Genomic DNA, 17399 nt, shown 5'->3' with positions numbered 1-17399 from the left:
GGCGTCCTTCATGATCATGCCATTGTTGTGAGACATGAAACCCCAGAATATATATATTGTCAAATCTTCATCCGAAAAGCCGGAAGCATTCGACCCGGACAAATTGCTTCGCACCAGGAAGCATCACGAATACTGTGTATTACGAAGACATCGGAAATGCCAGTTTCATCAGAATGATGTTATCTGAATACTGGCACATTGCGTTTTTATAGTCGAAAATATTTCCGCAAGATTTCTCACGCAGCATTTGAGAAGTGTCTGCGTCAGCACACGTAAACGTCTCTGAGACATGAATTTCCACTGCAGACCATCCAAGATTTTCAGATTTCTGTCACGCACGTGCGAAGAAATCATTACGAAATTCAGTAACACAGGGAACGCGTTGTGTGGTACGTAGATCCTGTTACCTGTGCTCGATGTTTCGCCCGAAAAGAGTATTTTACGTGATAGCATTATCAAAGTCTAAACAGCCTAAGGTGATTTAAGGAGGTATGTCGTCAGCAGAGCAACTGGTTCGTAAGAAAGTGACGGAACGGACAAGTAGGAACACAGCTGAGTCATGTGACGTAGTAACGCTGATTACACGAGGAGTGCTGCTGGTTGGGGGTGGTGTGGGGCGGGCGCTTTGAATGGCTCAATGTGAACCAACTACCTTTGGAGTTAAGTCGAACTGAATTAGGGCACAGGAAATTATTATAAGTTAACTAAGAGCGTTGAACCCAAGATCCTTGGTGGGAGTTGAACCAACTTGGAGATTTGGGCGAACTAGCGATATCTACATGTTGCATTCCCATTGACATAGCGAAGGTCGAGAGTTGGTGCTACTTAAGGCGAATTTGACTGAGGTACTCGAATCAACGACCCAACATGGAGGTATGGGTGAACCAGTAATATCTCCAAGTTGGATTTCAATTGACATTGTGTGGGACGATAGTCAAACTGTCGGGGTTAACTAAGCCGAAGTGAATTAAGGCACAGTTAATTAACATAGGGTTATTTAGGGCACTGGTACGTAGATTTGGTCGGAGATGAACGCGCGGCCTTTGGTGTTAATTAGGAGGAAGTGAATTAAGGCACAGCTAAATAAAGTAGATGTAATTGAGGCACTAAAATCCATGACCATTGGTGGGAAAAAAACAAGTGATAAGAAGAAACAACACGGTATAATGAAAATGTCGAGTGACGTAATGGATATCTCGCGAGTGGGCACGCTTTCACCGTCATCCTCCTTAGCGTATGGTAAATTCCCCGTCAACTCCTCAATTCACGGCTAGACTGGGCAGCGAGACAAGGCCAATCCGTAGACAAAGAAGCAAAGAAGCCGGCAAACACAGCGCTGCTTTCAAGCACATGTTCATTTTCGCAAGTACACGATATATATATATATATATATATATATCGGCCGACCGGAACTAAAAACAAAACAAAAATGCCATGAGATCAGAACTACACATAATATTACATTACGCGTGTCCACAGTGAGATCAAAACATGCAAGCCACAGGTAATAGCGATTATTCAGGGAACCGCATTTCGTTTTCTGATAGCGACACTGACCGCAGGCTCACGCACCCTCATTTTCTTATGATTTCCGAGACCTACATATTTTATCCTGTTACTATGTTTTTTTTTTCTTTTACCGGGATTCAGCCGCGTTCTCGGAAATGCATGCATAAATGACGCAGGAGCAGGTTGTAATATGACCCGAGCAATAATTGAGGCGTGTGTGATTGCAAGGACGGAGACCACGTGAGAATGCTTATGGCATCACGGTAAAAAAAGCAACGAAAAAATAAACCCTTGGTTTCTTGAAATACGGCTATTTACCTTTACATTGTATGTTTCACATACCGCGCACACGGGCACAGTTCTCATATACGTAGCCCTAAATGCATGTTATTCTTGTTTGTATTTCTGTTCATCGGGTGTGTATATATATATGGGGTGCCTCTGAAGACAAGATATTTGTAGTTGAAAGTGTCACAGTACTTGCGTGGTCGCCTTGCTGTCTGTGTCGATAGTCGCACTCTGCATTCTATAATGATGTCCCTTTTATGACGCGTGCTATATTCAGAATAGCCTTTAGGAATAAACTGTCTCGGGTTTACATTTCCAACGACACTGAAAATAGGAAAGATACTAGCCTTCGCGTTCTCAAACCATACTCCACTAGAACGTCTTCGATGGATAGATGGATCGATGGATCCTTTATCGATGGATAGATGAATGGATGTGATGAGCTTCCCCTTTTGAATGGGGCGCTGGGTGTCCCTACCTATGTTATAAAACAAAGGAAAGAGAACCACCATAAATTCCTGTACCCAAAGTTTCTGACCCCCTGTTGTGAATTTTTTTTATGCGTCTGTTTGTTGTTTCGCTACTTTTCTTCCACCAATTTTCCACTTACTAATCTCTGCTGAGGAAATGTTTACTTTCCCCATGCTCTCGCTGAACCCAAGGGCTTCAAAGATGACAGTGAGGCATGTATCAACCGCTGGATAGATATCTTTACATTGTAATAAAAAATGCTCCACCGTTTCCCTAGATTTACCGCAGCAAGCACATGCTTCTTCTTCCTTCTTATATCTCGCTTTATAAGTGTGTTTTCTAAGGCCTCCTGATCTCGTTTCGAAAAGTAATGACCTTCCCTTTGAGTTATCATAAAATTGTTTCTTTCCTGATATCGTTTATTCCTCTGAAGTAAATACTCGTGGCAGGATTTTTTTCTATTGCCGTGACCTATGAGATTATCTCAGCTTGTCTGACTTTCCGTTTGACGTTCTTTGTTGTTGTGTTGCTCACCTAGAGGCCCTAGATATGCTGGTAAGCTTCCTAGCTCTTTTCCTCCACTGTGAATCCATGTTTTTCTTCCACATTCCTCAGTCGTTCTTGATAATTTTGCTTGGAGCGTCCCTCATTTCAAAACTTGTCCAGCTAAACCACTCTGTACAGCTTCATGTGTAGTCTTGCCGTGAGCGCCCAATGCGAGGTGGCCCACTAACCTTTGGTTGCTATCGAGTCCTGATTGTAACCCTGATTTCAAGCAAACAACCGCATTTACAAACGTAAGTCCTGGAACCATCACACCTTTCCACATAGCCCGGAGCACCTCGTACGTATTGCATCCACAACAGCGCCACTCTTCGGCTGAAAAATACGCTACTGTTCTCAAGTGTTGCCGTCCAACGGCAGGAATGGAGAGCAGTGACCCCCTTTTGTCGAAAGGAGGCGCTGCCATTCTCCTTCTCCATTCGGGGTGGAGCTGTGTCGAGGAACCTTCTAGAATACAAGGGTAAGTTCAGCAAGAGTGAGCGAAAGCAACGCTTTTAAAGTCTGGGATTACAAGGCTGCGCAGATCTTTCTTTGGGTCGTTTCGGAGAGATATTTTTCTGCTCACTCGGTGTACCTCGTGCCATTTGCATAAATTTTGTTGCCCGCAGGCTTGATGTGGACATCGTGGTGATACTGGCCACAATTGTGACGATGCCGAGCAACCTACGATGCTTCACGCTGCCTGTCAACGCTCTCAAGAGCCGGAACTCGCGTACACCCACTCTGGCAAGTGTATCTGCATCTTTACAGGGTGCATTAAGAAAGCGGGGGGAAAACGTATATTTTTAAAAATTTTCGAAATACTTGCGCCTTGAAGAGATCAGTCAGAAGTAAAACGGGTAAATAACAAACTATGCTCTTTCTGTTAAGTCATTATGAAGGGCTTGTATAAGCCAAGAATGTATGTAGGAAAAAAAAAGACAGAACAAAGATTCACCGATGATGAGACGATGATGATACTCCCTAATGCAAAATCCATGCCCAGCTCTGCATATGTTTTCATTTCGTGATATATTGGCTGGTGCGGAGAATCTCCCTCGTGCGGCCCCTGTCAGACGGAGCGAAGCGTTGCAGAACAAGACACACTCAAGCACAACGATAGCCGCGATCACAGTCGGCGATCGTCGAAAATGTGATCTATGGGTCAAGCGCGTTGGCTTCTATACATGAATCGTCGAAGGTTTCAGTGTAATCAGTGGTGCGTGCGTGGCTTAAAGAAAGTACCACACCATTCGCGTCGCTCGTACAATCAGTTTACGAATAAATACTCTGGCTTCATCGCGTAGTCTTCCGCGGCACTCTGCTTTTGTCCTCGGCATTTCGCCATGCTCTCCACTTCCGCTTTCCTTCTCGCGCTCTCTTGACTATCGCCGTCTTCCATCAACCCCTGTGCTGAGCGTTCGCTCTTTCATCCTTCACCGTGGTCGTACGCTGGGTTATGCCGAGGCAGGACGAGGTGCACTGAAGGACGCCGAGGCACCCCGACCTTCAACGATGCTTCCAAAGATTTGGGTCGCCTGCTAACCTCGCCGCCGTTACTGCGTCACTTCGACCCTACAGCACCGACTGAAATGCACATCGATGCCAGCGGTGCTGAACTCGGCACTGTGCTCGCGCTGCGCAAATTTGGTTTCAACGAGTACGTCGTTGAATATGCAAGCAGCACCCTCACTAAAGCAGAGACCAGTTAGCCCGTTAAGAAAAGTTTTGTGATAATCTGGACACTTGGTAAATTAAGACGCTGCCGTCCCTTCGACGTTGTTACAGACCACCGTGCGCTTTGTTGGCTGTTCACGTTGAAGGATTCCGCCGGCCAGTTAGTTCCCTAAGCTTTGCGGTTGCAATGCTTCAACGTGCCCGTTGTCTACAAGTCTGCGCGCCGCCACACCAATGTCGACGTGCATTCCCGTTTGCCCATGTCAATCGAAATGCTGCCTGCTTGCCTGCCGTTGATAAATTACATTCGTTCCCAGCAGGCTGCCACACGGCTTTGGAGTAACGCAGGAATGCCAGGATTAGCGGTCTTATGCGCTTTATTTCAAACCCGTCGACATCTCCTCCAGCTTCTCGAGCTTTTCATCGTCAAGCTTTTCACTTCGAAGTGTGGGATGACCTTCTCTATCACCGGAACTACCTCTCTGACGGCCCCAAATAGTTGCTGGTTCTATCTCGATATCTTCGTGGCGAAATATGAGATGCATTCCACGCTTATCCACAGTGTGCACATGCGGGTGTCTTCAAAACGTACAGCCGGCATCGTTCCAGGTTTTATTCAGGAGGCATGTACACCTGAAGGTTCCTGCTCAGCATGTCTCTGGTCCACTTCAGTCAATCCCGTGCCTTGCCAGACCCTCGATCGCATTGGCATCGGCCTGTACGGAACCCTTCCGAGCACGGCTTCCGAAAACCGCTGGATAGTCGCCATTGGCCATTGACTATGGATAGCCTTCGCCATTCACAGGATTGCAGCCACAGCTCATGACATAGCATCCTTCATCGTGAGAAATTTTATTCTCTGTGTGGAGGGATTCTCTGGGTGGGGAGGGGTTCCTCAGGACTAAAAAAAGGTATTTCCTTCTCCTCCTCCTCTTCTGTCGCTGCGAACCTTGCCAACGCCTGAGGGATAGAGAACGTGTGTTCCTCTTGAAGGTCGTAAACGGGCTCCTTCCTGAATGTGGCATCGTTTTTTGAACCAGCACGCGTACCATCCTCATACTAATGGTTTGGATGAAGTGCTCTCAAATACGTCGCCTCTGATAACATTGATTTCGACCTTGTTTGGCCGTTCATAAGGTGCGCCTACACCACTGCACCACAGACGACCACAGGTTTTTCACCATGGCCGGGAGCCTTCGACAACGCTGGCCACCAGTTTCCCGTACCTACGCGAATCATGAGAGTGGACGCTTACCCGTGAAGCTGTCCACCATGCCGGAAAAATTCCGTCAGCTCACCCATTCTTCTACTACACCGTCGACCAATGGAAACAACAATCTTGACGCGACTATGGCCACCGGCATTGTCAATTACTTCGGGATCGCTTCTATGGATTTCGTTCGCAGCTGTTCCTGCTGGCCTCTCACCCAAGGTTGTCTCATTATATCACAAACCCGACCATGTTGTAGCACCGACATTGCCTGTGAATTATATCGTCCAGCCAGTCATGCCACCTACGGGCCAGCGCTGTCGTGGTCGTAAAAGCGTCCACGTGCAGCACCTAAAGCCGTATTACGACCCACTCATACTATGTTCACCAGGAGTCGCCAGGATGGCTCCTTTTGCAATGGAGGCGATTGTAGTTAAGAAGAATGCTCCACGCTGCAGCCGCATCGCCAGTTCTTCGGCGAGGAGAATGTACCGTGCTTCGAGTGGAAGAACCCTGCGCGCGGTCAGCCTATCGCTTACCAGGGACGACGGTGCCTCCATTCCGTGTGCCACCGTCAAAGATGCTGACGCACTGTGAAGTCGATGCCTACTGCCGCGGCGCCTCACTTCGTCACGGTCCGTGCGGGTGGTCCTTTCGCTCCAAGCACGATTGAGAGCGCTGCAATACGACAACGCATGAGCACAGTCGCGGGGTTTTATTTACTTCGCGGGCTTCCCTTAAACGCCCCGATAAATTACCACAAAGCATGTTCGTCACCATCAAAAATATGGAAACTTTGTAAGCGTAACTAACTGCACTTGGACCTAAAATAATATTGAAATCTTTGCATAATTGATCCTATTTATTACACTAATTAAGCGGAATATTAAATAAATGCTCCAAGGAGAGCATGTGTTGGCAAAGCATAAGTGATTGGTTTCATTCAGCTTTAGTTCACCACGTTTTTTTTTTTAAATCTGTGGTTCAAGTTACGTGAAGCACTCTGTAAATGACATTATAAGATACGGACGATACGAGTCGCGATAGTAATTATTAGGCAGATTTCCCGTTGCGTAGAGAGGGCATGTCTTTGAACGTGCGTTATGAAATCAACAGGACAAGGCCTACCGTATGGCGAAGTCACGATTCTCGAGGTCGGATCTCGTCGTGGCCTTCGCACTGCAGATGGGCGTCGCCGTTTACAGCTTCAAGAAACGACCCAGCAGCGCCAACGATACGCTGTACCAACCATGCACTGGCTTCGGCATCTCGGACTACTCTCAGGCAAGTTCCAGTTTTCCAGCGTCTGAGTATTTACTCTTTTTTTCTTCCTGTTCCTGTAGCAATATACGGTGTCTGAATCCATATGGATACGTGGTTAAAACTTCAGATGCAGTTGAACATGGCTATGACGAACAGGTTTATGCACTGATAGCACGCCCATAACCTAAACGAACCTTTGTGACGATTTCTTTATATAGGCGTCTGTCATCTTAAGTGGTAAAACAAAGTGCGCTAATAATCCATTTGTTGCTGCGACGAATCCTCTGCATAGGAGGCAGTGATGTTTTGCCTGTGCCTTGAAACTAGTTTACAGTGTCACTAATGTGAGCCTTCGCATTATTAATCGCCTTCAGTGCCTGTGTTCCTGGTGTCGCTGGTGTCGACCTGCTCAGAGAGCGACAAGCCTTGCCGTTACCTTGTTGTCCTCTCAGAAGATCTGTTACGATCGCAACAATTCTCCCTCTGCTAACACAGCCTTTCCACTTGAAGCTCTCAGCTGTCTCATCACGAGGCCGAGGGATATGTATGACGCTTGTCTTGGGAAGAACGTTGATGAGAGGTGTACGGGGGCTCAGAGGAGTACCACGCACACCCACACACAATTTGGACTTCACACCTCTTGCCTCCCTAGTCGCACATTACTCTTGAGGGTTGAACAAGAACGGGCACACATTCGGTGCCGCATACCAGTGCCAAAGTTGTTGGTCTCGGGCACTGACCCAATGGCACGTACTCAGTGATCCATGTTGGCTGTTCGGGAAAAGCCAGCCCCTAGGTGTCCATTCGAGTGCACACAAAGCGGCCCGATGTTTCTGGGAAGACAGCCGACAGCACATATCAAGCGGTTCGACTTTATTTTCTACCATTTCAGCTACGGCGGCGCTATCCCTCCGGTCACTACATGGGCAGCTCTTGTACACATGCACAAATACGCATAAAAGCAAACGCTGTTTAGTGTGTCGACAGTCATGTTAGGCTGCGAAGACGAATATACAGGGTTCTTTTTCAGTGAAGATTTACGATAGTGCCCCTCCCATTGTATTTATTTACTTTTGCCAAAGCACTTCCTATCTCTGTAATTGAACTTGGACTACTCAGCAGACTCTTCACGGAAAATTAAAGATAATTAGCAGTAATAGTGGTTTACTGTGGGAAATCACGCTTATTTCTGCTGCCCAATAGGGAGCACGGGGAAACGTCCGGGGAATGGGAAGTAGGAAATAAAGATTAAAGAAAGGGTAGAGAAGGAGAAGCATCAGGAGTCTCCTCTGTTCATGGAGGAGGCCGAGGATGAAGGCAGTGGCCGCAGAGATACGGGCACCTATCCGTAGGAGGTCATGCAGTTCTCCTCCACAAACTCCAAGAGGCTGTGGAGAGCCCCCAGGTGGAGAGGCGACGGGAACAGGGGGTCCTTGGGTGTTGCAGCAGGTGCGCCCTGTTTCCTGTAGACAGTGACGATCCTTGAGCGTTCCTGTGCCAGCGCTTCGCAAGCGCAGAGGAGGAAGGTGCTTAAGGGTATCGGGATTGCCGCAAGTTTAGTAGCCTATATAAGCAAGATGTTTATTGTGAATCCGCATAAAGTATGCGCGTTTGTTGTCTCACGCAGATTTGTGTGACCTTTATGGGGTCGGGGGTAATACCACAGCCACTGTCGCTTGGTCAATCAGTTGCCAACTTCTTGCGAACTGGTCAGGGGTAACTCCTAAAAAACACCGAGTGGAAATACTACAACGCGCTGCCCTCAACTTATCTGTCTGCTATCAATTCCTATAGAGAGGCGTTGATATGAATGCACCAAAGGGATGTTGGGCCCCTTTGTGAGGATCTATTCGTGGACTCAGTGTGACCAACATAAAGAAGGGGCCTTGCTGAAGACTAGCTTCTGTGTTTGAAACGTTGGATTTAGCGACATTCTGTGTTCGACACCTTTTGATCACAATTACGCAGTGTACCGAAATTAGGAGCCTGCTGAAGGCAGACGAAATTCAACAGAAAGGGAACCGAATTTAGGTAACAATATCTTCCTTGGTGAGTTACCCCCATTTGTTCGAAAGGTGTATGTCAGTTTCTTATCCTGGCCTTGTTCTTGCGCTGATTCCGGAGATGGTACAGCCTAAAATCGTTGGCCGATTGCGAAGGTAGTGCAGTCTAATGTCCGACGCTCCTTCTATTCCACTCACGCCATGGGTGACACTATAAAAGACTGGTCCGACCAGATCAAACTGAACAGCGACATAAATCACGTTTTTCAGTGATGTCACGATTGAAACATGATCGTTGACAAAAAAAGACAGTTCCTATGTCCGTTACAAAGAAAAAATTCCGCTCAAGTTCACTTATGGTTCAGATAACTCCACACTGCGAACTCTTATTAAATACCAATATCTGGGTATTACCACATTCGACTTAAACTGGACAACACACTTTCAGCATGTAGCGAAAAAGCCATGAACAAGCTCTTTTTTCTTCAACGTGCCTTGCATAGCTCGCCTCCCGGAATAAAGCTACTCACGTTTCGCTTATACGTCCGATATTGGAATATGCTAATATTGTATGGTCTCTCCATACACCTACCAACGTAGCCACACTCGAAAGGGTGCAGCGAAAAGCTGCCTGAATTATCTATAGCATATACAATTACACGTATTTACAGACTGACTGAAGCTATGGGTGACACTATAAAAGATTATAAAGGGTCTATAAAGGGTGTTGCACTTCGTGCAGAGCTTTACCCTCTACTTAGCCGACCGCAGATACACCGCTGAATGTTCTTATGCTTAGTTCTGCACAATAATTTATGATTAACTCCGAAGACTTCATCAATGTAAGCCACTCCAGAATCACCCATCACAAACACACTCTCACTCTTTAGGAATTATTTCGCAAGAACAACAGTTTCTTTTCTTTTTCCCCCATGCAGTATGCGAACGGAATGCACTAGACGCCACAACTGCAACGTAGCAGACAGCCCTGAAGTGTCTAGAGCTTGCCGAGCTGAGTATAATGCTACCAGACCAGCGCTGTTTGTGATGAGAGTATAGTAGCTGTCTATACTACCTGTATAAGTTGTATTTACAAATTTGCTGTTTGTTTGATTTTCTTGATTGTATCATGCATGTTTGTACCTTTAACTTGACATGCTTGATGCTTAGATGCTGGACCTGCGTAGACATGCTTGGTTTCTACCCGTTGTTATACTTGTGATCGTAGGGAGAACTTTACTCTCATCGATAACTAGGAGTGCAGGATTTATTTACAGTATTTAGATTTCGACAGGAGGTACATTTCAACAGCCTAGCATGACTCCCAAATGGAGCCCGAAAGACGAAGCAGGCAGCACAGAGCACTTGAGCACAAAGCTCTAGGCACCAAGCATACTGCTAGCAGCCGACAAACTGCTGCTTAAAAAGCCTCTGTCCTCCCTAGATCCCTAGGGGAGGGAAAACTGCTGTCCACAGTCGTTGGGGCGCAGTCGACGCGCCTTTGAGCAGGAGGGCTCACACACTCAGACACGCACTTCGGATTCCCAGAACACACCGAGTTGAGCGGGTCCTCGTAACCAGATTGTCACGCTTGACCCCAGCAGGCGCCTCTTAATTCCAGAGCTGACCTCTCCGGTAGCTGCCACGAGTTTCAGCATACTGTGACGAATCCTGGGGCCCGAGAAAAAACGCATCGCGAAACACACTTTTCCGAGAAGCTATCTTGCGGCAAATAGACCATGAAGGCGACGGCGAATCAACCAACAATACTCGGTCCGCCGAACGGCTAGCCTGGCCGACGCCGCTGTGCTGTACGAGGAGGCACATGGTTAATTAACTTTGCCGTGGTCTCTAGTTCTGCGAAGGAAGTGCATGGTCGGTTAACGTTGCTGGCGTCGTCAGTTCTCCGAAGATCGCCACCACCGCAGAACGATCAAAAGTACTGCAGCTGGCCGGGAGAGGGTCTGCAGGTTAGCACCCCTGCAGGCCGATCGCAACATAAATAGTATTAATAAATAAATAGTAATAGTAAATAGTAACGTAAATAGTATAACTGCTTGCCATTCCAAAACTGCTATATCTTGAATTCTTGAAGATATAAACTATATATATATATATATAGCACCGGACTCCGTGAACCCGCCTTCACTACATGGAGGAGCGATACATCCAGCTCGCGCCGAGGAAATTTAACCAAATCGGGGGCACGGTGTGGAACGGGATGGCCACTCGATCGCTCACTTCTCGCCTTTGCTTTTGCCATGGCGCGTCCGAAGCAATTGCTGACCGAAGCCGACTTTGACGAGCGGAAAAAGAAACGTGGAGAGAGTGCCTGACGTCGAGGTGTGTGTGTGTGGGGGGGGGGGGGGTTCTATACGAATGCAATTAGAAAAGTTAGAAGGTGGTACAACACCTAGCTGATATCCGCCAAGCGTTGTCGTCCCAGCGCGGCTCTTTCAATAAATTGCACGGTTCATGCACGTACCTTGGTCCTCTATCGCTTTCAATTGCGAAGCTTTGTTTCCGAACCCTCGAAACCGGCCGTGGCTTCTGCTGTTGCCTTAGCGAATAACTGCCACTGTGAAAATTATGAATCAGAATAAATTACAAGCCTGGTGTCGAACTCTAACACCTAACCTGCAACGCCAACTAGCGCAGTGAGCTCTCGTTGTCGTAGGCAGGTTCTTGCGATACGACGGGCACATTTTTTATTAATCACAGCGACGTTCGAAATTAAGACACTAGGTTGTGTTGGATGCTCACCTTTCACGGTAGCTAGTAGAGCTCGGACAGCAGTGACAGCGCGAACGAGAAAAAAAAAAGCACAGCTGACAGTTTCTAAATGATCGTTGCTTGAATGCTCCAGGCGTGCCAGGTGCCACAGACGGACCTCGACATCGAGAAGACAGCCGTCGGCCAAGAATCCGAGGCGCAGTCCCAGCGACACAAGAAGCATAAGCTGTTGGCGTTTGACACGCTCAAGCACCTTCTTGACAAGGTGACTTGCTTGGGCCTTCACTCTTCATGCACAAAAAACAACGCTTAATTCCCGCGATAATAAATCTAATCTTAGCAAAGCTAATCACAGCGTCAATCGCAATCAATTCAAGAAAACTAATTTTAATGCCCGCGGAGGACATTATAACTAGTTTTCTTGACAAATTTCTTTTTTAATAACTTCTTGTAGTGTTCACTTCAGGTAATTTTGTTGTTTTTCGGTAAGACGCGTAGTGCTACTCTCTGCTTTAATTTCGAATTAGCGACATTAGGACGGAAGCCTTAGATGGCTCTTGCGACAAAAGATACATGTGCGGCGTCATTGCACCAAAGTTCATGTAACCAAAACTCACAGTGAGCCGAAAACACTTGGAGATATGGGCCGTCGGCCATATCTAAGTTGGATTCCAGTTGGCATCGCGAAGGTCGAGAGTCGAACCCACTACCTTTGGTGTTAATTGAAGCACGGTCGATTAAGATAAAGTTGCCTAAGGCACAAGAACCCACGACCTTTGGTGAGAGTCAAACCCACTTGGAGATATGGGCCATCGGCCAAATCTCCTCGTTGCATACAAACTGACATCGCGAAGGTAGAGAGGCAAACGCCTGACCCTTGATAAGAGTCGAACCCACTTGGAGATATGGGTGAACCGGCCATATCTCCAAATGGGTCTGCTCAATATAACGCTTGCGCTTACGTTGGTCGACACCAGAGCCAGGCCGAAGACGCCCACTTGCGTCTCCCGGCCAATCTTTCGGCAAACAGATGTGCAACCACTCCGAAAGTGCGTCTCCGCCAGCCTCTTTAACGTCACGCTGCTTTGCAGTGACGTTTTCACGATGGCTATCGCGACAAATTCGAACAAACGAGCCACATTTATTTTGTGGACTTTGAGATGTATTACCCTTTCGCCGTCCGCTGTTAGTCACACTTTGCAAAAGCGTTCTTCGTAAGCATGCAAAGCTTATGCTGCATTCAATTTGACGTCTAGATTAGGTGTCCACGCTTTTTTAAGGAAGCGATGAACCTGTCTTTTCGTTTTGGCTTCCCAGGCCGCGAACATCATGCAGAGATCCGACGTACGGACCAACTTCACGTGGTTGTTGCTCAACGCTGACCTGACAGACTTAAGGAAGCACTGTCTCGGAAAACCCTTCGAGCGCGTAAAGCGATTCAGAGACTTTTACTACCGGCAAGCACAGATGCCGAAGGGTTAGACACATACCCTGCTGCTGTGTGGTAATTGCCCAACGACGTACAGGTGTCGCACTGTTTTGCGAGCCGTCCTGTAATGTGTCTGTGGGCGGGATTTTTCGTTAGCCCTACGTGACCAGGTAGAAAAAAAAGCCTATATTTTTATTTAGCGTATGTTAGCGGTACTGCATGCGATAAACACATTGTGGTCAAACGGTTTTTGACTTTTCCCTTTGCTCTTGTAAAGTGTCTTTGCGTGAGTTGTCTCGGATGGTGGGTCACCTTCGCTAATGGCCGCGAGATCGGGCTTATTGATGGCAGCACCATCGTCGCATTAATGTGCATGGGTGGTCATTGGCGTGCATTGAAATGTACGCCCAGTCAAAAATTCCAACAAGACCATATCTGTTTGCTATGCGGAAATTTGGCATATCGGCTTGTCGGCCGGTTGGCTTATCGGCCTGTTGGAGCTCATGCCTAAGCCTATTAGGCCTGCACATTCACAGCCCTGCAATATTTTGCATAAAATAAGTTTTGTCTGAATACCTGAAATTATTTTTATTTACTAGAAGTACCACAGTCGGCAAGAAAGCTTGCATCACAAACAATCACTTCCTTCACACGTCGCCCGGCTTCTTTCAAGGCGCTTTCAAACATTCTTCATGCTTTTTTCTGGTTTTCGTCGCGCACATCACTGCCCGTGTGCCATTGCCCAAGAGAGCTGCAAGTAAAAAGCAAGAAGGAAATTCAAAAACATGTTTATGAATGCAGTTGGAATGTATATATATACAGTGAAGTGGTCCATAATTATGCATAAGGCTTGGGTGCTCTAACAGGTGTTTATACAATTTTAGTCCATGTGAGTGCATGCAAATTTATGTGGCATGTTGGCGAAGAATGCAATGCACCTGTGAATACAACCAGCGTTATAGGGGTTGAAAGAGGCAAGCTGGCTTTCTGCAGTACTTGTTTGCGGGCACCCAACCAGTCCTAACAGGAACAGATGTGACCGCCCACATGGATGCGCCGTCCCACAGACCTGTATGAGCCATACAGCGAGAAAGCAACAAGCAGCAGCCACCGTCGGCAAGAGAGGTGCAGGCAGGTTCACTAAAAAAGCTTGACTTGAAAGAATTATGTGGACCTCGTACACGTCTGTGGGAATCGATGTGACTGCTCATTTGTGCTAAATAGCAACACACTCTTCGTTATTTTCTTTTTATGCAGTTACAATCTGTCATCAAGCAGCTTTAAATGGTGCTGACTCTACCCTTAATGTCTACACTGGAGCACGAAAAATGGCAGACAATGACCCTTGCGTGCTAACCCATGGTCACTGAAGTGCTTGAAAGAATATCTCTGCTCATGTTGCCAGAGAATGTAGATTTTGTTCATGCATTTATCGGTAGCGATACCATGACATGGACAAAATACCGATTGGTCTGGTAACATGCAAGTGCATGTGCATGCAACAACGTATTGACAAGCCTTTTTCGCTACTTCTGGAATGTAACTTCCTGGCAAATTCAATATTTGAGATTCGTGATTATTGGGACGCTTAGGCACCGGCCACCATGAGCCCCCGACCCTACGCTCAACAGCAGAAACCATAGTAACTGCGCTATGCACTGTGGTTTTACTTGAATGATAAACAACACAGTTAAACTAAACACACAGAAAGTTCCTTTCATTGACAAAGCACAGCCAACATACCCAGCCTTACACATGTAAGGCTGGCTATGTTCATTACTTCAGCCTGCGGAATTTCTATGGTTTATGAACATTGTAAGGTTAAAAAATCTGAGTAAGTGAACTGCGCACTGGTTGGCCACCTCAGTTGAAACAGTAGTTTAATGAATTGAAAAAATTCACTGCATGTCACAGTATAAGATCTAAGTGCCCTACATTGCAAACCTTTTAGTGAGGCCACCATCTCGGGGGTTAAAGCGGGTCTCTGCTCCATCTAGCCCTTTGCCCAGCACTTATTTGGCAATGTTCCTGCAACGTTGCAGCGCCTCAGTTGATCGGGCATCCAATAGATGCCATGTCGCAAACAGGGAATCCACTGAGGCCCGAAACAAGATGCCCCAGCCTCCTTTTCGAGCCACCAGTTGGTCCCAGCATAGATCTGGAATATAAAGAATTGCATTAGGCATTATATTTCAACACGCACAATAAACAAATAGAATACCCTGAAACAGCACGAGCTGCATATGGCTGTGTTGGTGGACATTACATCTGCGAGTTCTGGCAATGCACCCTTCTGTCTTTTCTTAAATGAGGGCCCACCACGGAAATAGCACAAACAATGAATTGTTATACAACATTATCTGCATGACTAGGCCCAGTAAAATAAAAATTGACTGTACAGATAGCCTAGCCTAAAGCAGCATAGCCAGGCAAAATTTGGCATTCGAAATACAAGCGAAAAAAAAGCTAGCCAAAATGGCTGATCGCTCTTTCATAGGAATCAGTGGGACACAATAGGGAAACATGTCACAGAAGCGGTTGCATGTTTATTGTACATGAAGTATTAAGTTGTAAGTAGTCATCAACGGTACCCTACCACTGCACAGGGATCATCGACGATCGCCACAAGCGAATGTAGTGGAACGACTTGTGACCGGGAAACATCCCCTAAAGACACTGCATTGCACGCGCTGGAGCCCTGTGTACATCCGCCATAAACCACAGTCGTTCGAAAGATGTAAAGGGAAACCGAACCTGTTTTTATTAAATCGCTTTGTGAACTCGCGCTCTGCTGCAGCGTCCTGTTGGCAATTGGCGTCCTTCTGCCAAGTTGCTTCAGCGAAAGTACCAGCATATTGGTCTGGCTTCGCAGTGTCTTGGGCAGCCACTTGGGATGCGCTCAGCTTCAGGAATGAGAATGGCAGAGTTCGTAGCGTGCACCGCAAACGCACAAAGGCAGTTTGCTTCCCACTGGCGTGTGTCTCTCGCCAGATCAAAGCGAGATTCGCTCATTGATGTTGTTGCCTTTTTGCGCCGCTTGACGCCACAGTTTTCTTAGTTGGTGTCATCACAAGTGAAGCAGCAGGCAGCATGAAACCACTGCTGACGCATGCTAAAGCTGCACTCCGTAGGTGGTGAGACGTCACAGGCTAATCCGACACGAAAGATAAACAATGTGCGGAAACTGTTTTAGAAACGAAAGTGTTTCATGCCAGGGTACGCCATCAACTTTGTGTAACCGATGTGACGTCGGCGCGAACAAGTCAAATATGCTCTGTGATGACAGGGATGGCTCCTCCATGTAGGGCGGTGAAGCAAAGTAGTGCACCATGACACTAACGAGCACCAACAGTAAGCGTTTTAGTAATCACACTGCAGCGGAGGCTTCAACACCGTGTAGCTTGATGTAGGCAGTGTAGGCTTTCGGCTGAGTTTACCACACAGCTTCCGCACATGGTTTGCCTTTCTCGTCCGATTAGCCTGTGATACCTCGCCGCCTCTGGAGTGCAGCTTTAACATGCATCATCAGTTCTTACACACCACCTACTGCTTCACCCCACCACACCACCTACTGCTCATGATGGCACCGACAAGGAAAACTGCTGCACTAAGCGGCTCAGAAAGGCAATGACGTTGACAGGTGAACCTCGCTTTAGTCCGGTTAAAGACATGCCAGCATGAAAAAGAACGTTTTCAGGCGTTTTCGGCACAAGCTGCGAGCCCTGCCGCTTCCATTCGTGAAGCTGAGTCCATTGCAGCTGGCTGCCCAAGACATTATAGACTCGGGCCAAAATGATCATACCTTCACCAAAGCGGCTCAGCAGCAGGGCTCCGCTGACCAATAGGACGCCCTTGCCAAGCAAGGCTGCAACATTGTCGCCAACCTGCAAATCGTGTGCCTTTCGCTACAGTGGACGATGAGTTCACAAGGCAAACATGGAAAAGCTTCTGTGAAGACACACTTAACTTTCACGTTCTGCAATTTCTGCAAATAGTACATTTCCCCAAGTTTTAAATGACCTTAAAAGAACGCTAGCGGAAAGAAACTATCCCCTAGTTGCTCTCGATAGAGCTTGTGATGTCGCGTCAAAATTGAAGGGACAGTCGGAATCGGCGAAGAAACAGGCCACACCAGAATCTGACAGACCGCGGGCCTTTATAACAAAATATCCCAATGCACTCCCAAACATAACGTCCTACGAAAATACCACCCAATATTATTAAGTAACGAGCGTCTGAGGAAAGCGTTCCCGGATGTACCTAGGGTTACCTA

At 47.1% G+C, this 17399-nt stretch overlaps 1 protein-coding gene across 3 annotated transcripts in view; it reads left to right on the top strand.

Annotated features, from left to right (window-relative positions):
* LOC135912636 (uncharacterized) overlaps window positions 1-13402 on the top strand; it is a 38292-nt gene extending 24890 nt beyond the window's left edge. For all 3 annotated transcript variants that reach the window (XM_070522284.1, XM_070522285.1, XM_065445124.2), the window contains 4 exons: window positions 3441-3558; window positions 6815-6982; window positions 11831-11962; window positions 13015-13402. In XM_070522284.1, the coding sequence (XP_070378385.1) occupies window positions 3441-3558; window positions 6815-6982; window positions 11831-11962; window positions 13015-13179 (583 nt within the window). In that variant the 3' untranslated portion in view covers window positions 13180-13402. The remainder of the gene's footprint in view (window positions 1-3440; window positions 3559-6814; window positions 6983-11830; window positions 11963-13014) is intronic.
* Window positions 13403-17399: the final 3997 nt, after the last annotated feature.

Source organism: Dermacentor albipictus, chromosome 7 (genome assembly GCF_038994185.2).
Source record: "Dermacentor albipictus isolate Rhodes 1998 colony chromosome 7, USDA_Dalb.pri_finalv2, whole genome shotgun sequence".
Classification (NCBI taxonomy): Eukaryota; Metazoa; Arthropoda; class Arachnida; order Ixodida; family Ixodidae; genus Dermacentor; species Dermacentor albipictus.
The sequence above is the reverse complement of the archived record's forward strand: the minus strand, read 5'-3'. Positions and strand labels throughout refer to the sequence as shown.